At 32.2% G+C, this 18,450-nt stretch overlaps 1 protein-coding gene across 1 annotated transcript in view; it reads right to left on the bottom strand.

The window, feature by feature from the left end:
- Positions 1-18,228, bottom strand: part of Dpp10 (Dipeptidyl peptidase 10) — a 429,429-nt gene extending 411,201 nt beyond the window's left edge. The window contains exon 1 of the mRNA XM_072523345.1: positions 18,075-18,228. Coding sequence (XP_072379446.1) covers positions 18,075-18,104 — 30 coding nt within the window. The 5' untranslated portion in view covers positions 18,105-18,228. The remainder of the gene's footprint in view (positions 1-18,074) is intronic.
- Between the last annotated feature and the right edge of the window lie 222 nt (positions 18,229-18,450).

Genomic DNA, 18,450 nt, shown 5'->3' with positions numbered 1-18,450 from the left:
TTATGGAAAACTTAACTTTTTAAACTGTAAGCTTAAGGTATTTTTAACCTGATGATGGAACTGTTGTTCCGAAAACGTTCGTGTTTTTGATGTAGCCCTTTTAAGGGTTTTTATAAAATATACCCATTTACAAAGATTAACCTCTTTTTTGTGATACGTGGTATACAGCCAGCTGAGGGAATTATTTTCCTTGTGGATTTTGTTAATTGACGGTATGGTCAACTTGGCTGTTCAATACATGCGCTTAGCCACTAAAAGATGTACTCTTAAGTTGGATATATGGTTCATCTCACAATGTATCAACTACAAAGTTTTCCAACCTTTTGTAGAATTAAAACTCCAGGAAATGTTCCAGCCACCTTAAGGAACACCTTTCAACTAAAAATCCTAAAGAAGGAGATTTGTAACCATCATGGAAAACTTAACTTTTTAAACTGTAATCTTAAGGTATTTTTAACCTGATGATGGAACTGTTGTTCCGAAAACGTTCGTGTTTTTGATGTAGCCCTTTTAAGGGTTTTTATAAAATATACCCATTTACAAAGATTAACCTCTTTTTTTTCTTTTTTTTTAATTATACTTAACCTAAGTACACAAATAACAAAGAAAAACTACTAAGAAATAACTTAATACTTTGTGTTGCCTCCCCTAGCCTCTATAACTGCCTGTACAAGTCGGCCCATGCTGTCTATGAGGTTAGGAATATCATCTTGCTGGATGTTTTGCTATTCCTCTTCTAGAGCCAAGCGAAGTTCGTTAATTGAGGCTGGTGCGACTTCACGACCTCTAATATTTCTACCAAGCATGTACCAAACGTTGTCTATTGGGTTCAAATCTGGCGAACACACTGGCCAGTTCATTTTATTAATACCAACTTCTTCTAAATATTGCGTGACACACATTGCAGAATGGGGTCGCGCATTATCTTGCATTAATAGAAAATCGTCGCCGATATATTGAGAAAATGGTACTAAATGATTTGCTAAAATTTCCTCAATATACCGGGGTGCAGTCAACGAACCCTCAATAAATACCAATTCTCTCTCATCTGATGAGTGAAGAAAGTATCTCGGCTCATCCGTAAAAAAAACATTACTCAATTGTCCTAAATTCCAATGTAAATATTCCCTGGAAAATTGTAGTCTAGTCACTCTGTGCCGTGGAAGTAATTTGGAAAAATTAAGTTTTATGCAAATTCGAATTATTCCACACGAAGTTTCAAAGTTAGGATAATAAAACCACGTTTTAATTAAACCCGTACAATAAGTCAAATACATATAAAATTTTGTGTGCTAAAAAAATCATCAAAATAGGGCTAAAAATAAAAAAATTAAAATACTTTGAATTTGACCAAAATTTTCTTCGTTGCGTTTGTTTTTGCATCTGAGTGTAGTTTATTTGGTTGTTAGAATAAATTGAGTAAATTAAGTTGTGCGATTGAAAAGCAAGGAATCAATGAAAATAATGTTCTTTTTGTGAGAACCTGATAGTTATGTATCTGCTGTTGGAGGATGTGTGTTATATTCTCTAAAAACGGTTGAATCTAGCCTTCTAGGTATGGCAGCGCAATAGACTACTACATGTTCTTTATCTCATTCGCAGTACAATGTATGTCAATATATACCGTAGGTGACCTGCAACTATATGTAATCGCATCCGATACCGTCACGCATCGTGTACGCCGTTTCACACCACATTGAATTTGTGTGTTTCTCGCCTAATCGCCTTACTCGGATGCGGCCACCGCAACAAATGTCAATATCTACCTGAACTAACAATGCAACGCTGTTGATATATTGCGTCCAATGCGATTGTAATTTGCTGAAAAATTTTCAAAAACCGACTTCACCCATAACAAATAATTAACATATTTGTATACTAATAAGATAGCTATAAAGTTATTCCTCGTATGTTTTGAAATACCACAAAGAAGCAAGATTACAGATCATTTCAAATTCTATTACAATTAAATTGCATCTCATAAATTACAAAATCTTAAATTATTAAGTACTGACTGTTATTAAGGCTTAAAATTATTAAGTAATGGCTTACTTAAGATAAACAAAAATAATTCATGTTTCTCAAGATAAAAATACAGTTGAGTACATGGTTCTTTACTGCTATCTTGCTACTGCGTCGATTACGGATTATATTATAAAATTTGGCGTTATCAAATAAATACAATGTAAAATGTTAGTTTTGCTTTAAAATTTTGAGTCAGAATTACAGCTACATTTGAAGTAGCTTAATAAATTATTTTAATATTATTAGTGGTTATTACTTAAATTAAAAAAACAATTTCTAAAAAAAATATAATTAAATATACAATAATATTTACAGTGTGTTGATGTAATAGGTAACAGTAAAATTATTTAAAGAATGAAACATTATTTAGCTCAAATAATATTGTTGCAAGATTTTGAACGTATGTTTTTTGTTTCTCATATTTCATTTTCGTCAACTTCAGAATCTGAACTGTTATCTCCTTTATTAATTATTACATAAAACTATTTAACATATTTTTTTCTCTAATAAGCCGCTGTTTAATTAATTTGTTAATATCTTCTACACACTTTGCCTAGGCGACATCGTTACACTTTTGAATTGTTTCTTTACTTAAAGCATGTTCATCTCTATAGTGTATTATTTATAGTAATTCTTGCAATCTGCCCATACTAATTCGATAGCATTCAAATCTGGGTTATACGGTGGCAATCTTAGAACTTGGTGTCGTCCACGACAATCAAAGATGGGTATTATAAATAAGGAAGTAATTGTGTACTTATCAAATTAGAAAATATTGTACTAATAATTTCACTGTGATAATCTGCAATCAAGGATTTGGAACTAAATAACAAACTAGCGTCTAAAACAAAACCTTTTGATGAACCGGCATAAACCATAATAAATGTTTTTCCATAATAACCACCTAGTTTACGTTGCTGGCTGTTGTTATCTTGCCATGACATAATTTTATTTCCACTAAAAAAAATCCACGTTTCGTGTAAAAATACTTCTCGTGGATATGTAATATTTCTGTTTTCCATGTATTTACGTAAGCTCGTTGTGCTGCTATATAAGTTTTTTCAATTAAAGCTCTTTAATGATCATCTTTTTTAAATTCAATGCACACAAATTTTAATATTCTACTCAAGAATGTTTTACTTGTAGAAATAATTTCTTTAGCCTGCATTTCATTGATCAAAGCTTCGCGGGTTACATGTTTCGTAACATTCATAAGTTTTCTTATTTATATATTACTAGAACATGTTAGGTCCTACTCGTAATTCTCAACGAAAGTTGGTTTATTAACTTATTACATAAGTAGTTTCGTTTTTAAACGAAGTTTGCTTTTTCCCAGAAAAGAGAAAACAGGATTTTTTTTCTTTTTCCTATATTGTATTCTGTTTTTCTCGTCAATTTAAGTGCAGCCAAAAATAAAAAGTTTCTAATTATAAATATTTTGTTATGTAATAAAGTTATCAATAAAGCTTTATAATAGTTAACATTTGAAAATTATGCTTTTTGTAATTCGTGAACAGATGACAACGGTTCAAACTGTCCCCCATTCATTTTTCTTATTCAAAGTACTCCTTCAAAGTCATTTTTTTCACTTTTGCGGAAACTTAAACAAATCCATTTCTTAACTGTATGAATGAGGTTAACTTTGTATGTAAATTAATGGTAAAATAAAACAACCCACCATAAAATTTCAAACTTAAATATAAAATAAGTTGTGAAAACAACTGTTTGTGTAATAAAAATAACTACAAAATGCAAAAACAGGACAAAAACAAAGCAAACTGCCAGCCACAAGTAAATAAACCCCAAACGTCACAAATTGTACTTAAAATCTGAAAACGTCCCTAAATGTCTTTTTCAATGTACTGAGCCTAGAGCGTTTATAAAAATAACATGTTTCTTTGGTTAAAACCCATTTACGGCCAAAGGTGCGTAAACGCAACCTTTATTGTTAATTTTTTTTTGGCCCGAAAATAATTTTTTTAATGTTCTCTTTTTATTGAAGTAACATCTCAATAGATTGAGGTATATAGTATCATTTTTCTTTTGATAAAAATATTACTTTTTAAATATTTTAAGATTATTATAATTTTGCATAATTTAATGATTTATGCACATCTTCATACAAAAAATTTTTCCGATACTAATTATAAACTTAATTCATATTTTGTATTCTATAATTATAAAAATATGTTGAAATTTTTATTATTCTAAAAACTTATTCATTCATACTTTAAAAATAAGGTCTATAATTGCATGTTTATACGATGGATTCGTATACGCACCTTTGGCCGAAACCATATTATATTTTTTTCGTAGACTAAACAATCTGAAATTACGATCTCGTCAATAGTCAATACTATTATATTTGCTTTTTTCTTGACTTAAATCAGTTTGAAAGTTTCCTTGTGTTTATTTGTTTTATATTCCATATAAGTCGAAATAAGGTAAGCTAAATTATTATCATATGAATGCGTGTATATAGTAGTAGTATATTTTTAGTAGTGCATGTTTTTGTTTATTTTAGTAAATTCTCGAAATAGGTAATGAAGAGGGCACTAATTACTAAAGAGTTAATGGCTTTGTTAGAAGAAGACTCAGACTGTGAAAATGCTGACTCACTTGATGTGGTTTATGTGCCGCCGGAAACAGATGAAATTTCCGATGTAGAAGACATTGATGATGATATTATTGGTACAGAAGGAATAAAAACAGATATTGCAGGTATATATGAAATACAAGTGAATGGGAATTCTGATGATGATATTCCTCTGAACCACAGATCAAAACGTCCAAAGAAAGAACCAGGCAAAAATAATAAATCCAAATTTGTCCCAAGTTGGGTAAAAACAGATACTCCTTCGTACTCGGCAGTAATTCAACATCAGTCTGATCGATATTTAGAAAATATAAAAGCCAACCATGGAGGCAAGTCACATTGAAGTTTTTTTACTCTTTTTTGATAAAGTGAGAGCATTCGATATTTTACAAATATTTATGCATCGCAGAATAACCGCCACAGATTTAAAAAAATTTATTGGCATATGTATATTATCTGGTTATCACAGTCTGCCTCAACTTGATATGTATTGGTCGAAGGATGAGGATAAAGAAGTGCACATTGTAAGAGAAAGCATGAGCCGACATAGATTTCGTTCAATCAAACAGAACATACATTTGTCAGATGACACCTTACTGAATAAAAATGATAAATTTGCAAAATTGTCACCAATTTTTGAAATAATTAACCGAAAGTTTGCACAATTTGGAGTCTTTGCAAAAAATCTTTCCATTGACGAGGAAATGGTTCCATATTTCGGGCGACATTCGTGCAAAATGGCCACATTGTAAAAAGAGACGATAATAGTGCAAGAAGAAAATGTCGGATGTGCAAAAGTAATACTATTTATTTATGTAAAAAGTGTACAGTGCATCTACACCCCGAATGTTTCGAAAATTTTCATCTTAAAATTTAATTTACAGTTAAGATACAATATGTTCCTTTTTTAAAAATTGTATGTGTATTCGGCCAAAGGTGCGTATACGCACCCACCTGTTTTTCCTTTCATGAGAAAAAAAAATTCTTTTTGGTTGTAAATTAGTCTTAATTTATGTGTTTTTAATCCAATCTAATAAATCAATTGTCAAATTTCTCTTTGTTTATTGTCTCTGCCCTTAATGGGTTAATAACAGGAGCTAATTTGTCTTCAGTTTAATGCGAGGAAGATAATGATGCAAAATAAAAGTATGTGTTTAATATTAATGACGCACGGGTAAAGAACCATGGACTCAACTGTATTTTGTTTTAGATGCGATCTTTTTTTAATAGTCCACTCGTCAGAGATTTTATTCCTAAATATCATATGAACACACTGAATTTTGCTGAAAATTTTAATTTTGGGACCCCATACAAAATGCAAAAAAGGTTACCACTTTAACCCCCAGGTTTCTTCCTAAAAAAGTAAAAAATTGATTTACCAAGAATCTGTTTGCCGTAGAAAAAAATATTTCCAATAAAAAGTGTAGCTGGAATAATTTTGAACAAAAATTTTTATTGGCACTTTTAACGTAGAACGAAACATTCTCTTAGAAACAACGCTTGAAGCGACCGGTGATTTTGAATGTTCCGCGCGCGAAATCAATGTTAAATAAAATTTGTATCAACTCGGGGGTAAAAATTCGATATCTTTTGATCAGAGCATTCTATCAACAAAACTCAAAATGCGTTTTAAAGATGAAGACTGCAGCTTTTGTATGCAATTTTTGTATCATGCCAAAAATGAAGTCAGTTTCTATAAAGATGTTCAATAAATAAACTTTGCGCAATTTTTGCCATTTATTTACGATTCTCGTGAGATCAATAAAATGTATTACTTTCATTGACCAGTCGTAGTGAAATTTTCATTGCTGGACACGATTCTTTAAAACCTGTAACATGAAAATTTGATTATGATGTTTGGCAACCAATATGAGGCATTTGAAATATGACTAAAACGCAGAATTTAAACTTTTACATTACAAACGATAGCAGTCACAGAAACTGCCTCCAAGAAGACAGTTTTGGATGTAACTTATAGCAGATGTTAAGTACTTTTGAAAAACGTGCTAGTGTAATTAGAAAAGTGCAGTTTTAGATGTTTGAGATTGTTTGTAATGTGAAAGTTTAAATGCCTCATATTTGTTGCCAAAACTCAAAAACTAAAATTTTATGCTATAGGTTTTGAAGATTAGCTTATATTTATAGAAAGTCTATAGTGGCCGTTCAATGAAAGGGACATTGTATTGATGTCAAGAGAATCATAAAAAGTAGCAAAAATCGTACCACGTTTATTTATTTAACGCCTCTATAAAAATTTAGTTTATTTGCGGCAAAATGCAAAAATTGCATACAAAAGCTGCACACTTTACCTTTAAAACACATCTTGATTTTTGTCGATAGGATACTTGAATCAAAAGATATTGAATTTTTACCGTCGAGCTGATACAAATTTTAATGAACATTGATTTCGCGGGCGTAACTGATCGCTTTATTCATTCTACGCAAAAAGTACTAATAAACGTTTTTGTTTAAAATTATCTTAGCTACATTTTTTATTTTAAACATTTTTTTATGGCGTACAGATTAATGGTAAATTAATATTTTTTCGTATTCCCCTTCCTCCCTGGGGGGTTTTAGGAAAAATCCCGAGGGTAAAAGTGGTAAACTTTTTTGCATTTTTTTGATGCAAAAAAATTGAATTTTGGCAAAATTCAGCTTGTTCGTATAATTTTTAGGGGTTCAGTGGCATTTTCGTCTCTGACGTCTAGAGTATAATGTTTAACTTCAGTTATCTTAGTTGTGAATCGCTATATTTTTCAATTATTCAAATGTCAATTGCAAATGTTTGTATATTTTGAAATGTATAAAAGATTAAAAATGATTAATTAATATGTATTATTCTGTTCTCCAAAATGCCGGCTATATAATATGCTACCCTATACATTCGCGAAAAACCAATTTGTATAACAAAATAAATTTTATAAGCAATTATATTCTCATTAAAAACAAATTTAAATTTCAATTCATTTTGGCACACCATTTGCTGAATTCAATTTGATATTGGGGAAGGGTGTAATTTGAAATATTTTGTTTGCAGGCTACAAGTAAAAACTCTATATTTATCATAAAATATTTATCCTGGAAGACGTTTAAAATGATTAGTTTGTATTCACTAACTCTTCGTATATTTTAAGACTTCAAAATAGACAAATGTTAACTGTATACGAAACTTTAAAAGTTTGAAGAATACTGATACGCATGAAAAAGTTACATTCTAACTTTATTTGGGCTCCAAATTTACAGCGCGGTGAAAATCTGTTTAATTAATTTAACTTAAAAAAGGAAAGAGATGGATTAAGTCGTCTGTCTGCATGATTGCGACTTGGTGAATATTAGGGATAAGCACGTATTACTGGTTTTCACTCACGCCCGTTCACGTAAGTGAGTTCCTAAATTAAGTTCCACTTACGAACACGTTATTTATGCGTAGGTCATATTATATAAATGCATAAATTAAGATTCTTCTTCTTCAAGTGCCGTCTCCATTAATGGAGGTTAGCGGTTATGGTGGCAAACGTTTGTCTATCTTCAGCTGTTCTTAAGAGTTCCTCAAATCCAAGTCCTGTCCAGTTTCTGATATTACGTAACCAGGACAATTTTTTTTTTCTTCCAATTCCTCGCTTTCCTTCTATTTTGCCTTTTATTATCAACTGAGGGATGTAGTATTTCTCGTTGCGCAACAAATGCCCTAAATAACTGGTTTTTCTTCTTTTGACTGTTCTCAGTAGTTCTTTTTCTAAATTGAGTCTCGCTAGTACTTCTTCATTTGTTTTTCGTGCTGTCCAAGGAATTTTTAAAATTCTACGGTACACCCACATTTCAAATGCCTCGATTCTATTCAGGCTCTTTATTTTTAAAGTCCATGTTTCGACTCCGTAGAGAAGAACAGACCAGATAAAACATTTTACAAGTTTTAATCTCAATTTAATATTTATATGTGTATCGCAGAATAGAACGCGCATCTTAAAGAAACTATCCCTAGCTTGAGCAATTCTCGCTTTAATTTCTTGTTCTGGGTCCAGCTTGCAATTAATCCAACAGCCAAGGTATTTGTATTGGTTTACCTGTTCTAAAATATTCCCATTTATTTTTATAGGTAAGGGGATATTCTGTTTTCTTTGGATCACCATTACTTTTGTTTTTTTTTTCGTTGATCTTCATTCCAAACTCTCGACAAGCATCCTTAAGGTGGTCTATAACCCTCTGTAAGTTTGTGTCTGTATCAGCCAGTAGGACAGTGTCATCTGCATATCTTATGCTAGATATTGGTTCTCCATTAATTTTTATTCCTGTGGAAAGGTTTTCCAAGGCTTGCTTGAATAGTAGTTCCGAGTAAAGATTGAACAGCATAGGGGACAGTATGCATCCTTGCCTTACTCCTTTATTTATACTAATTATTAAGATTAAGATTAATCCAAATGTAATGCAAATGTAGACATAAAAATCGACGTATATTGTAGTGTTTATTTGTTACGTTCATAACGTAACAGCTTCTTTATTTTACACTCCTTCTTTACTGACTATATGACCCAGATATTTGACTTTACCTTGAAATACCTGGCACTTCTTGGAGTTTAACATCAATTGGGCAGCTTTAAGTCGATTAAAAACGTTTTCTAAATTCTTCATGTGGTCTTGAAATGTCTCCCCCAAGACGATTATGTCATGTAGATAAACCAGGCATGTTTTCCAAGATAGCCCTCTCAATACATTTTCCATAAGCCTCTCAAATGTCGCAGGAGTCTTACAGAGTCCAAATGGCATAACTTTGAATTGCCACAATTCAGATTCTGTGGTGAAGGCTGTCTTCTCTTTATCTACTGGGTCCATTTCTACCTGCCAGTATCCAGACTTCAAATTCAAAGTAGAAAACAATTTACTTCCAGCCAATGTGTCCAATGTGTCGACGATCGGAGGCAGAGGATAACTCTCGTTCTTGGTAACGTTGTTCAGCAAACGGTATTCCACACAGAACCTCGTCGTTCCGTCTTTCTTCTTAACCAGGACCACCGGAGAAACCCATGGCTCGTAGAAAGTTCTATCACTCCGTCTTTCTTCATTTCCTGAGCAATCGTTTCAGCTTCCTCTATTTTTGCCTATGGTAATCGTCGAGCTGACGAATTGGCCTAGCATTACCAGTATCAATTTTATGCTTATCAACGGTAGTTTTTCCCGTCTTTCCTCCTTTTGGTACGAAAATATACCGCCGAAAAAATTCTCTTAATTTCTTTTTCCCCATCTGATTTAGAGACTGTCCAGTAACTGCAACCATTTGGTTGAATTTGTCGTTGGAATTATCGTCTGGCGGATTATGGATGTCACAGGTGCACAAGTTCCTACTTTTGTCTCTTTCTTGATGGCCTAATTTTCGATAAATTTTTCTATCTTCCCCTTTTTAAATAATCTATAATAATATAACGACGCTTTATTTTTGTTAATTGTTTTGTTTATATTCTAAAAACCAAAATAATTAGTAATCAACTTCTACCTTTTAAAGTCTGTTTTGCCTACTGAATTTTCGATACCCTTGGTATCTCAACATTTCAATATCCATATATTTCTTCAGTAAATGACCTTTTTGGAGTGTAATTTTTTAGTTTTTTAAGAACCACTGCTTCTCGGGGGTGAAAAAACAAACATTCAAAATAATTCCAGAAATGTATAAACTGACTAATTCTAAGTACCTTTTATTCTCTGTAATGTTTTTACTAAGTCAATACTTGCGAGTGAAAATGTTCTTTTTTCAAAATAAAAACCACGTTTTTAGACGGTTTTTCACAAATAACTTAAAAAGTAAGTATTCATAGAAAAAACATTTGTAACAAAAATGTAGCTTATAAAAAAACGAAAAAAATGGTGTACCCTCTAATCAAGTCTGTGGACCCAGTAAAAGCAGAATTATTGTAGCTCATGAAAAGTAGGTTATTACTAAATACAAAAATAAAAAATTTTGCCAAATTCCAAATTAAATATTTCAACGTGAAATGATTACAAAATAAAGCACACTTTTTGGTGAAAAATCATCAAAACTTTTTTTAGAAAAAACTTTACTTAGCACTAAACACACAAACAAAAAGCTAATTAGCTCTCCAAATAAAATTATTCGTTACCGCTTTACAATTTACTTTATTTATGTATTGTTTATATGATATGTAAGTTTAGCAGGTTCAAAAAGATTATTTTTTTTTTATAAATTTGGTTTTAAAGTAAAATAAAAATTTTAAAAATTTTGAAAAAAAAATTTTTTTTGTCAAAATAACTTCAAAAGTATAAGTGATACGGAAGATCTTAAAGAGTAAAAAAATATACTTTTTGCTTTTCAGGGCATTTTGGCTTTTTTGTTTTTTGTAAGGCAAAAATTGGTTATGACAAAAATAAGGGTTAAAAAAATTAATTCTAATAATCTCATTGTCCTTAAAAAAACCTAAAAAATATGTCACGACACAAATAAAACCACGATTCAAATATACTTTACGCTTATATGGTAGAATCGGTTAGGAAGCTACATATGAAGCCTTGGTAACAGAAAAGCGAACCTACAGACGAACAAATAAGAGCATATTATGACATTATAAATTAGAACAATACAAACAGATAAAGCAATGAGCGTATTACAAATAGCTTACCTCCCTTGAAGAAGACGACAAAAACCAATACCGCAGTCAACAAAGAATTTTTAAAGGGATGGATATGTGACATAAAAATCAAATATGGAAACGAAAACGCAAGGAAGTGGAATCATGTCTAAGTGGAAGCAAGTCTTTGGAGGCTTAGAGATTCATACGAATTCTAAGAAGAAAAGACATAAATATAACAAACGTACCAACCATCAACATTAATGAATTTACAAACCACTACTCAAAATAACTACAAAAGTCCAGGCCTAAATTAATATCTCTAACAAATGCCCAGAAGATACCAAATCTATGAACCAGGACTAAACATAGGAGACGATGTAACTAACAAACTTATACAAACCAGCTTTTACAACATCTCACTTACCAGCCCTCATAATAGATTGTACGGAAAAGTTACTAGTAAAAATCGAATATGATCCATTTGAGCTGAAACAGCAAGCAGGATTTCGAGCTGGACGATCTTGCATCGACCACATCTACACTTTAACCTAACTAAATGAAAAAATAATGGCTAGGGATAGGCCAAATCATCTATTATTTGTGGACTTGATGACTTCTTACGACACAATACTCCTATGAAGACTATGGTAAGTACTGGAAAACTCATTTATTAATATTAAACTTATAAAAGCAGTTTAAAGATTCTACAACGATCTTTGATCAAAAATAAACAATGGCAACCAGTTCTCCGAGAATTTTAGGGTAAATAAGGGACTAACACAAGGCTGTAGTCTATCTCCAACACTCTTCAAAATCTACCTGAGTGAGGCACTGCAGATATGAAGTGGATCATATTCTGGAATAGGTATACCATTAAACGACAAAACAACCCTATATAGTTTTCATTTCGCCGACGTTGAACTAGTCATTGCACAGGACCAGGAAGATCTCCAAATTATGACAACGCGATTAATACAGCAATACGAGCGTTGGAGACTAAAATTTAATGTTAACTCAACAAGAACAAAATACATGTTCATAGGAGGAGCAGCAAATGATGAAATAAACTTAGTATAACAGCATTTTTAAAAGCGTTGTACTTTATAAGTGCGAAACCCGGCAAATCACTAAGAGGGCGAAAGCTCCTTGTTCTGGAAATTGATTTTTGGCGCTGATAAGTAGGTATATCGAGAATAATACACGTAACAAATGAAAGAATAAGACAAATCAAGGAGAGAACAACCACCATTATAGACAAAATACAGCAAAAATAGCTTATTTGGTATGGACATGTACAGAAAATGAAAGATCCTTGCCTATTGAAGGTAATATTGGATTGGCAGATACCTGAGCGACACAAAAAAACGAAGAAACGCAAACACAACATGGCTTAATGGAGTCCAAAGGACAATATCAGAGAGAAAACTATGACCAGGAGGCGAATAGAGACCAAGAACGGGAAAACACAGGACACTATAATCCGGACGTTATTATATAAAAACAGCTAGAGAATTGAAAAACGTTACCTTTTAAGTCAAATAAGTAGAGGCGGACGTTGGAATCTTTATTCAGGGGTTACATAGATCTTGCATTTTAAAAGATTAATTTATTTTTTTATGCCATACAGTACATTAAGAGTATTTCCACCAAATTTGAAGTAAATTAGAGCAATATTACCGGAGTTATAGAGATTTGAATACGATGCGATCGGTACGTCGCTCTTAATTTAACAACTTTAAACGCGTTTTTCTCGAAACTGGGTTTTTCAGTGCCATAGGTACGATTTCTCAAGATCGAATAGATCGATTTTGCTGAAACTTTGCACACTTTATCTTTATAGTATTGTTTCGTGATTGAATAAGGGATTTTCAGTTGGTCGACTCATTCTTGTTTTGTACGAAAAAATGTTTTCAAAAACGACGAGATTTGGAAAAATGCTTAAAATATGACATGAAAACTCATTCAAACTTATTTCAAAATTTTAAACTTGATTTTTAAAGATGAACTGTGTAAAGTTTCAGCAAAATCGGTTGATTCGATCTCAAGAAATTGGGCGCGTGCCTACCGAACGGAAAAACAAAGTTTCAAAAAAACTGTTTTTGAAAACAATGAACTCTCGAACTGAAATCTTTAAAACGAAAAATATCTCCGACAACTAAACTGCAATAAAGATGCTAAAGTCTACAACCTAATGAAGTCATAAGAATTATAATACAGATAATCCCCTTATTAACTGGCTAAGTACGAAAAATAACTTTGTTATGGGTTGTAGAGTTTAACGGTTCTCGTTCTAATGAGACCTATAGAGGATGAAATACGTATAAGCGGCTTGCAGATGCCCTGCAATCGAAATTAAATCTTATACCGTCGTACTGTTTTAAGTCTTTACTCTGTTTTGAGTACAAGAAACTTAATTCACTAAGAATTTTTACCGTGATAAACGGCATGTGGAATGCAAAATTATAGATTCCCTTGCCGACTAATTAATCAATCTCTCTGCTTTGTTGTTTTGTTCCAAAAAATTATATGGTAAAAATGAGTATTATATGGTATGCGAAATAAGAAAAATAACTTAGTGTAAAAAAAGTAACCTTCTCGAATACTGTTTTAGGATAACTGCAAACAAAAAGGTTATTGGAGCCTATTTCTCGTTACTTGAAAATATTCTTAGAGATTCAAAAAATTTAACTAAGTAATCATAGATGTTCCCACTGAGCAATGCTCATTTAGGGATTATATCTGTTGTATATGGTCACAGTAAACATAACGAAATGGAGATTCTGGAAAGATGCATAGAAAAAGGTTGAAAATATTCTCTATAATTTCATGATAATTATTCTCTAACGTAAATATACAAATACAATAATTATAGCTCCAAAATACATAGTAGTGGGAACGTAAAATTCTTCGAATGATATATGGCCCTTGCAGAGACAGCGTGACAAACGAATGGAGGGGCAGATACAATACCGAGCTAGAGTCTCTATTCGGAAAAGAAAATCTAGTCAGATATATAAAGGCCAATAGACTCAGATGGGCAGGGCATGTGATACGCAGTAACGACAATCGCCTTATAAACAATGATGATGATGATTTCTTTCTTATAAGTCTAGATTCTTTAGATTGTAACATAAATGGAGGAAAGCATACACCTTCTTCTGCTTAAGGTGCCGTGCATGTCTGTATAAGCGTCCATCGTACATTGTCTTATCAGGTGAGATTTTACGTATGTATCAAACTATCCCCTCTGTGGTTTCTCTGACCAAGACTATATGTTCTAAATATACCAAAGATACCTTCGTTCGCAGAGTGGAAAGATATGCCAGTCTAGGTGAACCTTTTGAAATAATCAATCTGCTATCTACGTAGTTTAGAAACACCCAGTGGTCTCTATGTTTTTGTTTTTCTTCAAAATAGATGTCGTCGTTTTTCTGATTCAAAGTTTTTTGTAGACCTACCACTATTTGATGATTCTTAAATATAGAGCAAAATATGCATAGTGTAGCTATAGCACAAACTTCTAGAGGGAAAGGCAGTACATTTTTGCGTTCTACTGCCTAACCCATTCGCTGCCATGTTCCAAATCTGAAACAATTGTTAGTTTCGCTGCTGGTTGCAAGATGTCACTATTGGTCTTAAATCTGATAATCTGATTTTTGTGTTTGGTAGTGTCAGAACAACATGTGCATACTGAATTTACCCACTGGTTTCGTAGAATCAAAATTTCAAGGAAGGTACAGTTGTATAACTTCTAGCTTGATTGTAGCTATCTTCTGTTGTGAAATATTGCGATCGGGGTAAGTTTAAGTAATATTATATGCCTATACAATATATCTGTATCGTTTAAATGCTTAACCCTTAACTGGTCCGGTACTGTAGCAGTAGCGTAACTGGCCCGGCGTAGTCTCCTAAACAACTCTTTCTAAGAATTCAAAACAACACACAAAAATAATTTTTTTATTAAAATAAATATTATAAAACATACCCTGATATATTTATATAAAAATAAACGTATTAGATTTAGGCGTTATTTGGGTTAAGAAAAAAATATTAAAATAAAACTGAAGTCCTTACAAATATTTGTGAAAAAGTACATAGTTTTGTAAAGTAAATAAAAAAATATAAAAAACCACATGAAAAAAAGTGTATTGCTAGAATAAATGTTCAAACTGCACACTAAACAAAAAACTAGGTGAAATAAGAATCGACCAAAAAAGTTTGTTTCCAGCATCGGTCAAAGTTTACCATTTTTGTATGCAATTTTTACATAGTGGTTTTGTACATCTAAAACAAACAGGCTTTTTACAACGCAAATACAGGTATTTTGTCATCCTGTGCTTTCTACACGGACATAAACTGCAAATCTTGCGTTTTACTAAAATAAGAACATCCGCCTAATTGTCCTCTTCTTCTTCTTGAACGCCAAATATCTGGCTAATTGTAATACGTAATTGACGTGGAATGTTCGTCATTATCATTCGTCTTTTCATGTGATCTTGCACTAACTGCATAGCCAATTCCAAAGCAGAAACACTTTTTTCTTTGATTACTGGATTGTTTTTATAGCACTGATGTAAAATGTATGAATTTGCTACAGAAATGACCAATACACGGAAAAATTTGTTAAGGGTCATCTTCGGGTTCGACGGCTTGAGGAGCTTTTGGAGCATTTCTCATCTAAGGAATCTAGACCACCCTTATGCTCATTATAATAAGAAATAATTTCTGGTTTATTAGTAGAGGCATCACTATAATGTCTATTATGCATTGAAGGTATAAATACTGTAGCCTTTCCCACTTTTCCTAAAATTAAGGTACATTCTTTCCTAAATCCATAAATTGTTGACCTTTCAGGTCTGTTTCTGTTGGGTTGAAAAGATGGAGGTATTTCAGCTTTATTTTTTTCAGTGTGCCCACATCAGTGAAATTTTTCTTCCGCAGAATATCCACTAATTGAATAGAAAAGTACCAATTATCAGCTGTGATATTTCGGTTGCTACCAAAAAACGGTTCAGCTAAGCGCAACACAGCTTGTGTAGGCTTTAGAAGTATTTTGTACTCGTTATTAATACCAAATCCATCTGAGTCTTTTCCGCTGTAGATATAAGCATTATACAAATACCCATTACGTGCTTCCGTAAGACACTGTATTTTGAGTACGTATTTAGCCGGTTTGTTAGGCATGTACATTTTTAACCGGCACCTTAAATCGATTTCATTAATTGCGAATTATTTGTAAATTGCGTCCGTTTTGGGTAGGTCAATGGGAATTTTAACGCATAACTTTTTTGTCTGTAACTTTTAAGCATTCGTGATACTAGATTATTAGATTTTCATGTATTCTAGTACTAAAAGGTACTTTTATTTTAAGTCAGTAGGATATACCGTTTTCGAGAAAAATCGATTTGGTTTTTATTAATGAGCAATACGCTGATATACATTTCATTTATTGCGAAATGAGGTTTAACGCTCGAGCAGTAAAGTAGATGTGCTGAAAAATTTTCCGATTAAGAGAAGCAAGTTAAGTGACAGATAGTCGAAGACTATCTGTCGTGTATCCCAGTTTCAAAATCTTCCGCAAGAAATATCTAACCCAACGAAAATTTATATCCTTTCATTTTCCAAAGGTACAAGAACTGCTACAAGGAGATTGTCCTACTTAAAAAATTTTCAAATCGATTTTTCTAGAAAACGGTGTATCCTGTAGACTTAAAGTCAGAGTACAGAGACAAAAAAGTTATGCGTTAAAATACCCGTTGACCTACCCAAAACGGACGCCTACGAACGGTACTAAACAATTTGCAATTAATAAAATCACTTTAATTCTGGAGGATAAATAATCGTACCAGCATTCGAAGCATTCTGGAGTTATTAAAAAAAATACTTACAAGGCGCCATCTTCAAGAAGCTCTAGCTCCCTTAGGAAGCATTTACGGACTAGTTGAATTGGGTTGAATCGTCTTAAAATTATCTGAGGAATCTCCGGTTTCCGTTTGTCAGGAGAGTTTCTGGACACCCTGTAGTGGCCAATCAATGAAAGTAATAGATTGTATTGGTCTCATAAAAATAAAAAAAAATGGAAAAATTGCGCCATGTATATTTAAAACCTTTATAAAATCTGAGTTTATTTGTGGCAAAATACAAAAATTGCATACAAAAACTGAACTCATTACCTCATTACCTCTAAAACGCATCTTGATTTTTGTCGATAGAACACTTGATTCAAAAGATATCCAATTTTTCTTGTCGAGCTGATAAAAACTTTATTGATCATTGATTTTGCGCGCGTAACTAGCATTCAAAATTGACGGTCGCTTTAAGCGTTGTTTCTGAGTGTACCGTTCATTCTCCACAAAAAGTGCTAATAAATATTTTTGTCTAAAATTATCTCCACTATATTTTTTATTGAAAACCTTTTTTTCTACTGCGTACAGATTCTTGGTAAATCGATTTTTGATTTTTCTGCGTTTTCACCCCCATACCAGGTGGGTTTTAAGGGGAAGCCCAAGGGTAAATGTGGTAAACTTTTTTGCATTATTTTGGGGGTTCACAAATAATATTCTTGGCAAAATTCAGCTTGTTCGTATGATTTTTAGAGGTTAAGTGGCATTTTGGTCTCTGACGACTGGAGTAATAGCAGATAATATCAATTTTAATACAAGAGAAACTAATTAAAAGAACTCTAGAGAAATCTGCAAAAATCTATAATTTAATGAATAATAATTTTAACGATTCCTTTAAATTAAGTTCCTAAATTATAGTTTCACAATTTATAATAATATTGAAAACATCCATTGACAATAAATGCTGAATTCGAATAAAATAAGCATTAAATATACTCTTCGCCGCGCTTGCATCATTTAAAATACACTTACCTCGTCATCGAAGGGATCGTGATCAGCCATCTTTAATATACCTCAAAATTCAACTTAACGGATGAAAATGAGCAAAAAAAACATCTTTCTGTCCCTTTATATTCGTTTTATTGCCTAAAATATGAGCTGGCGTCTCTTACTTCATATTTTAGCTTTTCTTTGCTGAAGACGCTGAGTAGACGGAAAGCAATCTAAAACAATATAAAAAAGGGCCCATCAAATATATGCACAATTTGTTTTATTTTAGATCGTTTGTACAAACTACCGCGCTGCTATAAAGAACGTTTCTGTTCTAAGGATAATAAGAAAATTTTAAAAAACTAGGTCAAAAATAAGAATATGAGGAAAGTATGGTTCTAATAATTCTACCATATTT

The sequence above is a fragment of the Diabrotica undecimpunctata genome, chromosome 2 (genome assembly GCF_040954645.1).
Source record: "Diabrotica undecimpunctata isolate CICGRU chromosome 2, icDiaUnde3, whole genome shotgun sequence".
In the NCBI taxonomy this organism is placed as follows: domain Eukaryota; kingdom Metazoa; phylum Arthropoda; class Insecta; order Coleoptera; family Chrysomelidae; genus Diabrotica; species Diabrotica undecimpunctata.
The sequence above is the reverse complement of the archived record's forward strand: the minus strand, read 5'-3'. Positions and strand labels throughout refer to the sequence as shown.